The following is a 14,058-nucleotide window of genomic DNA, read 5'->3' on the forward strand; positions in this document are numbered from 1 at the left end:
AGGCAGCGTCTGCAATGGAAGAACAAATTAAAAAGCAAACATCATCAAACAAAACCCAGATACATAATTCAGGTACCTAATTAAGATCAGAATTGCATAAAAAACCCCTTTTGCTGACGCTGATGCATGGAACACATCAGGGTGGTGTTCTCCTAAGTTGCGTTCTGCCTCCTTAAAATAATTTCTATTGACTCCTGTAAATAAAAAGATCATCCACTATTTCTGTCAAGATCCCAGGTCTGTGGATCAGCCCCACCACAATTTTCTTGAAGGAAGCTGAAGATTACCTGAAGATCCAAAGTCTCACACAACAACACCTGATGGGCATGAACTGCATCCAGATTCCCTGTGCTGGGCTCTTCTGCTGTCCCAGGGGACCAGCATCATCATTAATACCAAACTAATGAACAGGGCTGCCCACTAGAGATGCAGAGTCCCTGCCTGGAAAGTGAGGCTATCTCCATCTCTTAAGGAAAAAAGAATCATTCTTCCCATACATCATTTGCTTTCTAAGACTCCATTCCCTGAAGCTCGAGTCATTTTCCACTGACTCTTTCATGCTGAGGAAGGAGAAAAAGAAAAAACTCATTTAAAAAGTAAACAGAGAAACAGCAAAGCAAGGCAGGGTCCCCCATGAAGGCTCTGACAGGGCTGGGTGAGTGTGTGTGCCTGGGAAGTCTGCATGTGCCTGACTCCGGGCCTGGTGCTGCCAGGGCGGTGAGCGAGGCTGGGGTATGGGGCACTCAGGGGCCGAATGGGGTTTGCTGGATGAAGGTCTCAGTGCCGAGGCTGAGAACACAGTGAGGGTTACACTGACAGCCTGGCCCCAGGCTCGGGAGAGCCGGGCTGTTCCCTCCTGCCACCTCAGGTGCTCACGCCCTCCTGAGCAGGGCTCCTAGCGACCTGCCCACCGGCACCTGAGCACGCAAACCGCACGGACGAGCTGTGGAGCAGCGGCACTGCCTTCCCTCCGGCTTGGACAAAGCCAGGTTATACCACAGAAAGGTATGTTAGGAACTGATCTGTTGAAAAATGAGCTGAAATTGTGCTCCAGTTTTGATACGTACAATTTGCTATGCAGATCCTGTTCACAAACGCTTCCTTCACTCAGCTTTCCTCTTCCCAGCACTCCTGAGCTCACACTCAGTCACACTTTCTTGCCAAAATATAGTTCCACTTAACAAAAAGCTCCCTTCATTCTCCCTAGTAATGAATTCCAGCTAAACCAATGTCCTAATGTCAGACATGGGCCAGAATTGCCAGCAAAGCAGCGAGCTCAGCACGGGTTTGTACAACCATTGTGTTCTCCGTAAGGCTGCCCCGGGAAATCCCAACCACATTACAATAAAATATTCCACATGTTCCTCAGCCACCTTCCGGAGGGAGAACTTTGTATCTCTTGTAATTTAATGCTCTGCCTCTCAGAAGTGAGAGCTGCAGCTAAATGACAACAGACGGCATATCCTGAGATGAAAACTGTGTTCTTAAGACACTGACAAGGTCCATGTACATTTAAAATACTTGGTTTTATTTTAATGCAAATTTTCAGATGTGTGTTTTTGGAAAACGTTCTCAGAAGTTACTTCAGTTCCTTGTCTAGTTTGTCTACAAATTATGAAGACTGATACAAATAATTTTTAAAATATCTTTTACCTCATGTTTATTCTTGCAAAAGCACAGCACTGGAATGTGTCACTCCAGAAGCCTTGACCTCAGTCATCCAGAGGAAAAAATTTGATGAATTGAAATAAAGCAATCGATGCTTTGCTTTTCAGAACAGTAATTAAGATGAAGAAAATGCACCTAACAATAGCCTTGTCACCCTCTCTGTCACTCAGGGGAACAGAATTCAGCGTGAGCTGTCAAGATTTTCCCTGTTCTCAGGGTAGCACCTAGAAATGCCACCTCAGGATTTAGTGCAGGGCTCGGTTGAGGTGTTGTTCTTTTTTCTGAGACCCAAAGTGCCAGTCACACGAGTGGGTCAGTGTTTCTTGGCACCAGCTCCCATGCTGAATCAACGTGAGACCATCCATGTTTCACTGAGCAACCCCTGAGATGATAACAAACGCCAGCCAGCGAATTCCACGGGTAAAGTTCTAACTGCCTTACACAGAACACCCCATCCCTGCCAACCCTCCTGAGCTCCCGCAGCTCACATTTGATTTTGAACTCGTCTGAACAGTTTTAGAACCTTTAAAAATATATTTGAGGCTTTATCTTATCTTTAAAGCTTTGTATTGCCTTTACATCTCCAGTCGAACCTCTCCTAGAAGGAGGTTTGCCCTAGAATGACACGCTTTCAGCAGAAAGGTGCTGTCAGTCGAGTTTGTGGCTGTTACAGACACCCCTGAGCCGAAAAGAAGGACCTGAAGCACTGACAGACTCCGTCTGCAACGAGAGGAAACCTTTCTCTCCAAAACCGACCTGAAGGTGTCATCGGCCGGGTTTTGGAGGGGTCATGCACGAACTCCCCCCGGAGAGCAACCGCTCCTTGTCTGCGAGGGCACCCGAGCCCCCGGCGGGGCGGGGCGGGCCGGGGGCTGCGGGGGGCTGCGGGGAAAGCGGGGCCGCGGAGGGAGCGGCGGTGCCGGTCCGCAGCATCCCCGGGAGAGGCGGGCGCTTCTCCCCTCCCCGCCTCGCAGCGAGCGGTGCCGATCGGGCTGCGCGGGGAGCCCGGGCGAGCCGGCAGCGTCCCCCGGGAGGAGCAGCCGGTGCCGGGTTTGTCCCTGCCCGGCCCGGCCCCGGAGGTGGGGACGCTCAGGTGGGAACGTGCGGCCGGTCCCGGTCCCGGGGAAGCGCCGAGGGTTTGTGCGAGGGATGCGAAATGAGTTAATTTTGCTTGGAATGGTTCCTGGCGGGGAAGGAGCTGACGTGTGGAGACGCCGCCGGGGGATGAGCCGCCGGCGGAGTCGGGAACGCTCCGCACAACCGGGCCAGGTCCGCGGCTGGGATACACGGCGGGCACCGGCTGCAGCTCCCTCGGCTGCTCCCTGCGGAATTCCAGCTTTTCCTGTGAGCGGCAGCTCCCGGCACATCACGCCGGACAGGGGCACAGTGGGGCAGCTGTCAAATGACAATGCTTTAGGTCATGACACAGATCTGTCGCTGAGGGGAAACCCGAGAGTTTGGGGGCTGGTTCGTGGGTGGGTTTTTCTTTCAAGTTAAAAATTCTTCTTTGCTTATGGCTTAAACCCGAGCGGCTCAGCTCGACTGTCGCTGTAAGTGCCTGTGTGCTCTGTTTCCCCTGCAGGAACCCGTCTGCCCGCCGCTGTCGGGGATGGCAGCGTAGGATCCCCGCAGGATGGGGGCCCCGCGCAGGGAAAGGCCCCGCTGGCTGGGGACCCTCCTGGCCGCCTGCCTGGCCACCCTCCCGGGCATCAGCGCCTGTCCCCGGCCCTGCGCCTGCCACGGCTCCGCCGAGCTCCACTGCACCTTCCGCTACTTCACCGCCGTCCCCCCGCGCATCCCCCCGGACGCGCAGCGCATCAACCTGGGGTACGTGGAACTGCGGGATTTGAATACTCAGACCACTTGCCTTTCAACACTTTGCACAGCAATAATTAACTTTCCAGATTTAGGGCTAAAAATTAACCAAAGTCTATGGAGCTTAAAGTTCTTTAGTGCTCACCAGTGGCTGCAGTCACAGCCAGCAAAGCCTGAGACCACCCACACTAAGGAGGAATTTTGGGGATCTAGCACAGGGCACATGAAAACTTCAGAAAGTTTTGAACTTAACTTTCCTTTATATTACCTGAACATTTTGTGTCTGTAGCATGGAACCCACATAGAACCTGGAAGAAGTCTGAAATAGACTTCTCTCCGGGAAAGGATAGTTCAGAGCTCAGAAAGAGGACTGGAAAAGGAGCATGTGTATTAACATCTGCAGAGACTTTGCTGTGATGTAACACCAAGGTCGCAGGTTAGATCCCCATATGAGCCATTCACTTAAGGGTTGGACTCGATCCTTCTGTGTCCCTTCCAGCTCAGCCTATTCTGTGATTTTGTCACTTAGAATGTCCCACAGCATTAGGGTCTGTGCTTTCATCTGCTGAGTTCAAGGGAAATTTCACTTGTCTGGCCTTGTCAGCCTCCGTGGTGGTTCTGTTCTCTGTGTGGTTAAAGGAGCAGGGAACAGATCATACCCAGGCTTGTCTGGCCCCTTCATGCAGTTTCTAGCAAGTGTCCTCTCTCTTAAGTCAAATGATGAGACCCATCAGCAATATTTGCCTGATCTGTGTATCCCTTTTGATACACGTAACCTTTGAAACGTGTCTGCAGAAAATATACAGGGAATATTTCATTGAAGTGGTAGCAAAATGAACACAGACAGATGTGTTTTATGCTTGCTGTCACTTGCCCCATCCACTGGGAATTCACCATCCGAATTCTGTCCTGGAAAAGTGATCATCTTTGGTGCTAACATGAAGGAATGACCTAGTTTTGTCTTGGCAAGGGGAAGTGCTGCTTACCTTCATCCATTCCCAAAAAGTGCTTCTTTTGTTTTGGGTTGGTTGGATTTAAGTGTGTGAGTTGGGGCTGACTAAACCCATCCCGTACAGCTACAACAGCCTGCGAAAGCTGAGCCCCACGGACTTTGCTGGCCTGGAGAAACTGGAGTTACTGATGCTGCACAGCAATGAGATCAACATGATCCCTGAGAAGGTGTTCAGTGATTTACGTTCACTGCAGGTAAGAGCTAAATGACCCAGTGCTACTTTTTGTTATGACTTAACTTTCAGTGATTCTGGTAAACAGCCACAGAGCAGCCTTCTGCAGCATTTCAGGTTCCTGTTTCTTACCGTACTCACGCAAAAGTCAAGGGCCTTCAAAATCCAGAGTCCTAATGGGAAATGTCTTTCCTTCCCAGGTGGGCACTCAGGTACAGGGTGAAGAGCATGACAAACACATTGGTAGATATCTCTCAGCTTATTTTAGCAGGCAGCTGCAGTCAAAACTCTCTTTCATACAGGGGAGAACCTGAGTTCTCTTCCACTACAGTGTCTGAAAAAGGAAACTTGTCATTGTTAATTTGTTAGTCAGTTTGGGGGTTTTTGAGGATTGTTTTCCATTGAGCTTTCCCTTCAGTACAATCCTGTCCTTTTCTAGCCTTCGTGAAAAAAAGGCCACCACTGTGCAGAAACTTAACACACTGCATATAAACACTTCAGTTCTTTAAAGAAACTCCAGTTCCCTGGCATTGCTGGTCTGGTGAAGAACTTTCACTGCACACAGCAACCTTCAGCAGCATTTATTAGGGATCCTATAACTTTAACATGGTTTAATATTATGCATTTGTTACTTTTTCACAAACAGGTCTTAAAAATGAGTTACAACAAGGTCAGAGTGCTTCAGCAGGATGTATTTTATGGCCTGAACAGCTTGGTACGGCTGCATATGGACCACAATCAAATCGAATTTGTGAATCCCAATGTTTTCTATGGACTCACTTCCTTGAGGTTGGTCCACCTGGATGGAAATTTACTTCAGCAGCTGCATCCAGACACTTTTGTCACCTTGTGCTATAGTCAAATATTCAAAATATCCTTCCTGAAGCACATCTCTCTCTCTGACAATGTGCTGACTTCACTTCCACAAGAAATGTTTTCCTACATGTCAGAGCTCGAGAGCATTTACCTCCATGGAAACCCCTGGTCCTGTGATTGCAGCCTGCAGGGGTTTGCTGAGTGGGCACAGGAGAGGCCAGGTGAGCTGAAGGCTTTGTTTATGCTCTTTAATCCTGTTGTAGCATCTCATTCTTCCCGATACAGGTAATTGCCCTTTATTCATCTATTTATTCTCCCAGAAAAGTCTGGAAGATAGGATTTTTGTAGGTGTGTATAATCAGGGTAAAGAGATTAATACCACTCAGTTTCGCAGATTAAATGAATTTAGTGGCTTTAACGCATTCCCAAGTGTAGCTTTCCTTAACGGAGAATTTGGCCAGTCCAAAGCTTCTGTGCACCAGGAGAATCCACAGGGAACAAGCTAAGTTTCATGGAATTGGCAAGAGCAAGGGCCACATTGCACTTGATTCTTTAAAAAGAAAATAAGGAACTCAAGGGACCAGAGTACTTTCTCTGCTGCTGCCGTTCACATGTCACTTCAAGCTTTGGTTTTATTTTATTCAAAAGAACCACTTGTTAGAAGCTATATGTCATTTTTAATACTAAAACTTGTAGCACAGAAGCTTACTGAACTTTTCTTCCCTTCAGATGTTATAAAGTGCAGAAAAGAGAGAAGTTCTGGTGTCCATCAATGTCCAGTCTGCGCTAGTCCCAAAAATCATCATGGGAAAAGTTTAGTGGACCTTCCTTCTGCATCTTTCACCTGCACTAAGCCAGTCATCCATGACTCCCTGAAATCCAGAAACCTCACGGTGCCAGACGATGGGGATTTCAGTTTCGTGTCTCCCAAGGATCTAATAGCTCCGATAGGATCTGTGGTTTTGAATATGAGTGACCAAGCAGGAAATCGAGGCAACTTGGTTTGCAATGTCCAGAAACCTAAAGAAATGTCTCCCATCTCATTTGACAAAAATGGCAACAGCACAGTCCTCAAAACCTCGTTCTCAGCATTCCTGGTGTGTGGCATCGATTATGGACACATCCAGCAGCTGTGGAGCATCCTGGCATTGTACAGCAATTCTCCCTTGAAACTGGAGCAAACTGGGCAGACAACTGACCTGCCTCTTATTAGCTACAAATATAAGCAGATCTACAGTGAGAAAGATGAACTTTTCACCAGTATTGAGGCTGACCTGCGAGCTGAGCCAGCCTGGCTGATGCAGAGCAAAGTGTTCCTGCAGCTGGACAGGACAGCCACCACACTCAGCACGCTGCACATCCGCTACTCCACCGACGCCCAGATCAGTTTGCCCAGCGATGACAAAAGCCAGGTGAGAAATAACTGGGCCATCATTTCCAGGGACAACAGCACCCAAACAGAGCACACTGTGCTAGTCGGGGGCACCGTGGAACTGGGGTGCCAGGCAGCTGGGGAGCCAGCTCCTGCCATGGAGTGGATATTGGCCGATGGCAGCAAAGTGCGAGCCCCCCATATCAGCGAGGATGGGAGAATCGTAGTCCTCAAAAGCGGGACGCTGACGCTGCGGACGGCTGACGTGTTTGACACGGGGCTCTATCACTGCATCAGCACCAACCGCAACGACGCCGACGCGCTCACGTTCCGGATTACGGTGGTGGATCCCCACGTGGAGCACAACGGAGCGAATGGAGCCCAGCTGCCGACGGCTCTCGGCAGCACGCTCCACCTTCCCTGCACGTCCACGGCCGCTCCGGACGCTGCCGTTACCTGGGTGTCACCTGAGCACGCGATTCTTCGTCAGTCTGTAGGGAACAAACATATTTTTGCCAATGGCACCTTGAGAATACAAGGGGTGACGGAGCGAGATGTGGGCTACTTCCGATGTGTTGCAGCCAACCAGTACGGTGTCGATCTTCTGGTTTTCCAAGTGCTAATGAGACAGGATGAAACTGCTCTGAAGAAAAACCATGGAGCTGTGGGAGAGTGGGAAGAGGGCTCTGGCAATGAACTGCTGCGCTCTGCTGCAGCACAGAGACGTCCCTCAGCCACTCCAGCCACCCTGACAGCTCATGGGCAATCTGCTGCATCAGCAGCCAGCAGCCAGGGCGCACAGAGCGCACGTCAGAGGAACAGCCACGGGAAAATGCCTCACTGGCCCTACGGAGACAGAACAGGCAGGCGGTTCAGGGGACACAGGAGACAGTTTGTTCCCTCAGGCAGGAGAGTTGATCCACAGCGCTGGGCAGCCTTGTTGGAGAAAACAAAGAGGAATTTGACAGTGACAGACAAACGAGAAGTTGCAACAGAACCACCCATTCAAGTCCATAAGCTCTCAGAGGAACCTGAGGATGAGGAGGAGGCATCTGGTGATCTCATATCTCCAGAAGAAGAATTCATGATACCAGCAACAGAGAGACCCCCAGTATCTGCTCTGGGCAGAGCAACAGAACTCGCAATCGCTGCAGGGCCCGAGCAGACCGTGAACCCCACTGCTGCCAGGAACACCTCCCTCCTGCTCACAGTGTCATTAACTCCCCTGCCCTCACCTCTTCCACACACTGTGGCACCGGGCAGCAAAAGGCCACAAACATATCCAAGCCCTACAGACTCATGGGAAAGATCTGATTTGAGTCAAATACCAGCAAATGGTGTAAAACAATCAAGTGTATCAAGTGGAACATCCACACTCTTCCCTGCTGGGCAAAACTCAATATATTCTGGGGAAGTTAATAACCAGCATCTAAAAGAAGCTACAGGCACCAGCAAGGTTGTGACTCCCCAAAGCACAGCAGACAAGTTACATATTTTTACTGAGTCTATTGATAAGGTTTCCACCAAACCAGATCCCCAGGTCCCTGTGGTGACAGTCAATGCACCAAGCTCTGAATTTGGCCCCATTTATTTTCATAGTACTCAGAAAGGAGGAACCCCTAAGCCACCACTGGCCTCAACTTTCACCACTCGTCAGCAAATTCGGGTGATCCAGGACCTTCCAACTCATCCACCCCAGCTCCAGCAGCACCATGGAAGACGAAGGAAAATTTCTGGTTGGAGACGAATTGTTAGACCAGGACGTATCCCAAGTATGAAAGAGCACCGCTACAATTTTGGGACACCAGGGTCTGCCCAAGGAAGTAAAGCTGTGCCTACAGGTGTTCAACTGAATACGAACTATGTATCAAATGTACCAACCGTAAATAACTTAAGCAGTTCCATCAATCCATTTAGCCCAGAAGCACCCCAGTCCCCCCCCTCCACCATGAATATGCCATTGGAGCGCCCCATGGGTGCCCATCAAAACACAGCATTCCCCAGGGAAGAGGAAAACAAACGTAGTGCAAGGCAAAAAGCTGCTACCACAGGCACATCTGTCACTGCAAAGGACACTGCCACTACTGCAACCAGTGGATTGGGTGCAATGGGTTTGAAGCCAGCAGGTACACTCGTTACTACTCCTCAAACTGACACCAGAGTCACCAAAAGTAAAATATTCAGAGTGGGAGGAAGGAGAGGTCAGAGGAGGAAGAGGCCTCCTAAAGCAGCTGCCCCACAGCGTGTGGCTACAGTTACATCACCAGCTGTGCCTCCAAGCCTCACACCCGCAAAACCTCTACCAGGGAGCCTCAGTGCAGTCTCCATAGCCAAAACATCAGCACTGTGGATCCCTGGCACCCCCGAGGCACCGCAGCACAGGCCCATGGCAGCCACACAGACAGCAACATCACTGCCTGGCAGTCTGACTGCTCAGAGCCCCATCGTGGCACTCCAAACCACACCAGGCACACAGAGGAACACCCAGCTGGCCACATCACCACCCACTAGTGCTGCCCAGACCCCCACCATGGGTCTCCAAACCTCACCATGGCTGGATGAGTCTCCTGGTGCCACGAGTGCCCGACGTGCTGCAGTCAGGGCCACATCAGGGCCAGTACCTGCTCAGCACATCAGAGCTACTGCCATGGCAGGAGAAAAATCCTACCTGAAAATGGGGGAGAAAAACCAGGCAGCACAGGCCACATTCCCAGCAAGAACCGTGCCAAGCGCTCCCGCTGCAGTCACTGCTCCCAGCACTCGGCACCCCTCCCCTCTGCCAGCCCCGACCGCAGCCGTGCCACCTGCACCGAGCGCCGGAGCCTCCTCGCCTCCGCGGGGGGATGCCGGACGCCAGCCCGAGCCACCTCCCAAAGGCACAGAGCGGGGGCCCACACTGCAGTCACCACAGATCGCATCTCCGAGGGGCAGGGACAAGGACAGCTCTGTCAGTGGCTGGTCTGAAAGAAGAGATCAAGAAACTGCCACCATCCCCAATCTCATCACCTTAGGTTCTGCAAGCAGAAACCATTTTTCAAAGCCCAGAATAGTCGGAGGGAAATTGGCTGCTTTCACTCTGCTGGCGGATTCCGATGCCTTTATTCCTTGTGAAGCTACTGGGAATCCCCTTCCAATAATACAGTGGACAAAGATATCATCAGGTGAGCTTGATAAACCTCTCTAGAATTTACCCTCCATTAGTGCTGTAATTTGGCACCTCTTCTGTGTGCCAAACTCAAGCATTCCTTCATTTCAGAGTGCTATGAAATACCAGTGAAAGGTAAACTTGGAAACAGTGACAGGGACTCACTGGAGCATCTTAGTGCTGATTCTGGAAGAGCTCTTTAGTGAAATGATTTAAAAAAAAAAAAAAATTATGTTTAACTATAATTCCTTGCTTATTGTGGGAAGAATTCAGTATTTATTGTACATTACCTGCTATTCCAGAACAGTGAGACAAGTGAAAAGAAAAATGCAGTAAAAACACTCAAATCCAGTTACAGCTGTGCCAGGTCTGGACTGCAAAGCCCCATCTGCTTTATCCAGACTTTGTCTCTGCTGGAGATTCAGCTTCATTCTTACTTTAAAGCTTTGTCATTCTATATGCAAAATACTCTGGTTTCTCTCCATTTTATCGCTGTTACCTTATTATTTATCTATATATATATGGGGTCACTTGGGCAAAGCAGACCAGGCCAGGGTGTTTGGGACTGAGGAGAAGGAACCAAGAGGCAGGTGCTGACAGGCTGTGCTGCCGCCCTTGTTCGCAGGGCCCGATGCTCCGGGACGCCGCGGTGCCGGCAGGTGGGTGGTGCTGGCCAACGGGACGCTGTCCATCGCCCGGGCGCGGCCGGAGGACGGCGGGCAGTACCTGTGCACGGCGGCCAACGCGCACGGCGCGGCCCGGCTCCTGGTCACCCTGTCCGTGGTGGCCAGCCCGGCCCGCATCGCCGGCGGCCGGCAGCGGCTGCTCACCGCGCACTCCGGGAACACCGTGGCAGTGGCGTGCAGAGCCGAGGGCAGGCCCCCTCCCACCATCTCCTGGCTTCTGGCAAATCAAACCCACCTCGTCCCCTCCTCCACGGGAAACGACAAAGCTCACGTGGAACCGGACGGCACTTTAGTGATCCGGGCAGTCACTGTGTACGACAGGGGCCTCTACACGTGCCTGGCCGAAAACCCTGCGGGCACCGACACGCTGGCTGTGAAGCTGCAGGTCGTCGCGGCCCCTCCCACCATCCTGGAGGAGAAGAGACAAAGCGTGGCAGGAATGATGGGGGAAAGCCTGAAACTCCCTTGCACAGTGCAAGGGAACCCTCAGCCCAGCGTGCACTGGGTCCTCCCTGACGGCACGGTGGTGAAACCTCTGCAGTTGGTACACACGAGGCTGTTCCTGTTCCCCAACGGCACCTTCCACCTGGGCAGCATCGCCCCTTCCGACAGCGGCAACTACGAGTGCATAGCCACGAGCTCCACGGGCTCGGACAGGAGGGTGGTCAGCCTCGTGGTGGAGCGCAGAGAAGTACTTCCAAAAATAGCCATCGCCTCTCAAGAACTGACTCGGCTGAACTTTGGGGAGAGGTTGCTTCTGAACTGTACAGCAACTGGGGAGCCCAAGCCCAGGATAATCTGGAGGTTGCCCTCCAAGGCTGTTGTGGACCAGTGGCACAGGTATGACCCTTTTTTTCCTCCATCTCTTTGGAACTTAAAACACTGCCTCCTCTGGTGCTCACATAAGAGCCTATTACAGCACTAAACCACTGTGAACTAAACCAATTTTTAAGCATTTAGCAGTGGTGAAACATCTGTTCTAATGGCATCTATATCTAATAACAGATCTAATAACAGATCACATCAATTGCCATTAAGTGGGTGAGGTCTCAAAACAGGTACAAGTCATATTTGAATTAAGGTAACTCCTGTCATCATGCACTGGCTGACTGCTGTCAGTTCAGAGAAGTTACTTGTAACAGATTTGTGAAGCAGGGCTCAGGAGGGAGAGGTTTCTTTCGTCTCTGCCAAGTCTACCTTTGGGGGTCTCCCCAGACCCCCTCCCACAGTAACACTTCACCTTTACCTTGGGAGAGACAGACCCAACACAGGGCGCTCCCAGCAGAGTCAGCACTGCTCACATCCACATAACACCAAAACTGGCAATGACATCAGCTGGCGTGGGCACAGTGCCTTTAGAAAGAGCTGCTGTGCTGTGAACATGTTCAGTCCCTTCCAGTGCTCAGTATTCACCTCCAGCACTCGTTTTCATAATTCTTTTCCTCTCTCTCTCCCCACAACAGAATGGGAAGTCGGATCCATGTCTACCCCAATGGATCCCTGGCTATTGAGGCAGTTACAGAAAAGGATGCAGGTGACTATCTGTGTGTCGCAAGAAACAGAATTGGGGATGATCTGATGCTGATGAAAGTCAGCATCACAATGAAACCAGCCAAGATTGACCACAAACAACAGTTCAAGAAACTGGTGCCATATGGGAAGGGTTTCAGAGTGGACTGCAAGGCCTCCGGGTCGCCCACACCGGAAATATCCTGGGGTCTGCCAGACGGGACGGTGGTGAACAACGCGATGCTGGCAGATGACAGTGGGCACAGGTCTCGCAGGTACGTCCTCTTCAACAATGGGACTCTGTACCTCAACAAAGCTGGAGTGACAGAAGGAGGAGATTACACGTGCTATGCCCAGAACACTCTGGGGAGGGACGAGATGAAGATCCACGTCATGGTCATCGTGGCAGCCCCTCAAATAAAGCACAATTACAAGACATACATTACAGTGACAGCTGGAGACACAGCACTGCTGGACTGTGAAGCTGCTGGAGAACCCAGGGCACAGATATTCTGGTTGCTGCCTTCCAGTGAGATGATCTCCTCGTCCACAGACAGGCACTCCCTGCACGCCAACGGCTCTCTCTCCATCAGCCACGCCAGCCTGCTGGATGCTGGGGAGTACATGTGTGTGGCTCGGAATCCTGGCGGGGATGACACCAAACTGTACAAGCTGGACGTGGCTGCTAAACCCCCCATCATAAATGGTTTATACAGGAACAAAACGATTATGAAGGTGACGGCAGTGAGGCACTCGAAGAAACACATCGACTGCCGGGCAGAAGGGACACCTCCTCCTCAGATTATGTGGATCATGCCCGATAACATTTTCCTAACAGCCCCATATTATGGGAGCAGGATTGTGGTGCACAAAAACGGGACACTTGAGATTCGGAACATCAGGCCCTCAGACACAGCGGATTTTATCTGTGTGGCACGTAACGACGGGGGAGAGACTGTGCTGGTGGTGCAGCTGGAAGTCACAGAAATGCTGCGGCGACCAGTGTTCAAAAATCCTTTCAACGAAAAAATAATAGTAAAACCTGGGAAAACTATCACACTGAACTGTTCTGTGGATGGAAACCCTCCCCCAGATATAAGCTGGATGCTGCCCAATGGCACGTGGTTTTCCAGCAGCATCAGGACATCCCAGTTTTTCACAGGAAGCAATGGGACCCTGACCATCAACAATCCTGAGAGACACCAAGCCGGGCGCTACCGCTGTGCTGCCCGGAACAAGGTTGGCTATATTGAAAAGCTCATGGTCCTGGAGGTTGCCCAGAAGCCCAATATCCTCACCCGCCCTGCAGGGCTGGTGAAGGGTGTCAGTGGGGAGCCTTTGTCGCTTCACTGCCTGGCTGAGGGGAGCCCCAAGCCCAGGATGGCGTGGACGCTGCCAGGGGGACGCGTGCTGGACCGGCCGCAGGTCAGCGGGAGGTACCTGCTGCTGGAGAATGGCACCTTGGTCATTGGGGCAGCCTCGGCCCACGACGCCGGGAATTACGTGTGCAGGGCCCACAACGATGCCGGGGACTCCTCCCTCAGCATTCCTGTCTCGGTCACAGCCTACGCCCCGCGGATCGTGGGCAGACCCCCCCCAGCCATCCACACCATGCCAGGGGCAGCAGTCCAGCTCCACTGTGTAGTGCTGGGGATACCAAAACCAGAAATTACCTGGGAATTACCTGACCGCTCCACACTCTCTACAGCTCGCCAGGGCTGGGGATCTGGGGGCGAGCTGCTTCACCCCACGGGCACTCTGCTCCTGCAGAATCCTCGACCCTCCAATTCCGGCACGTACAAGTGCACAGCGAGGAACGCCCTTGGCACTGACACTGCAGTAACGTATATCCACGTCATCTGA

The 14,058-nt window shown here is 51.6% G+C and overlaps 1 protein-coding gene across 1 annotated transcript; it reads left to right on the forward strand.

Moving 5' to 3' along the window:
- Positions 1-3,301: 3,301 nt before the first annotated feature.
- IGSF10 (immunoglobulin superfamily member 10) lies at positions 3,302-14,058 on the forward strand (the record flags this gene model as incomplete). The annotated part of the gene is made up of 8 exons (XM_082288276.1): positions 3,302-3,495; positions 4,560-4,689; positions 5,314-5,704; positions 6,213-8,067; positions 8,755-8,876; positions 9,639-10,016; positions 10,626-11,526; positions 12,150-14,058. 8 exons carry the CDS (start codon positions 3,302-3,304, stop codon positions 14,056-14,058), a joined length of 5,880 nt encoding a protein of 1,959 aa, XP_082144402.1.

The sequence above is a fragment of the Coloeus monedula genome, assembly GCF_965178545.1.
Source record: "Coloeus monedula genome assembly, chromosome: 10".
Lineage (NCBI taxonomy): Eukaryota > Metazoa > Chordata > Aves > Passeriformes > Corvidae > Coloeus > Coloeus monedula.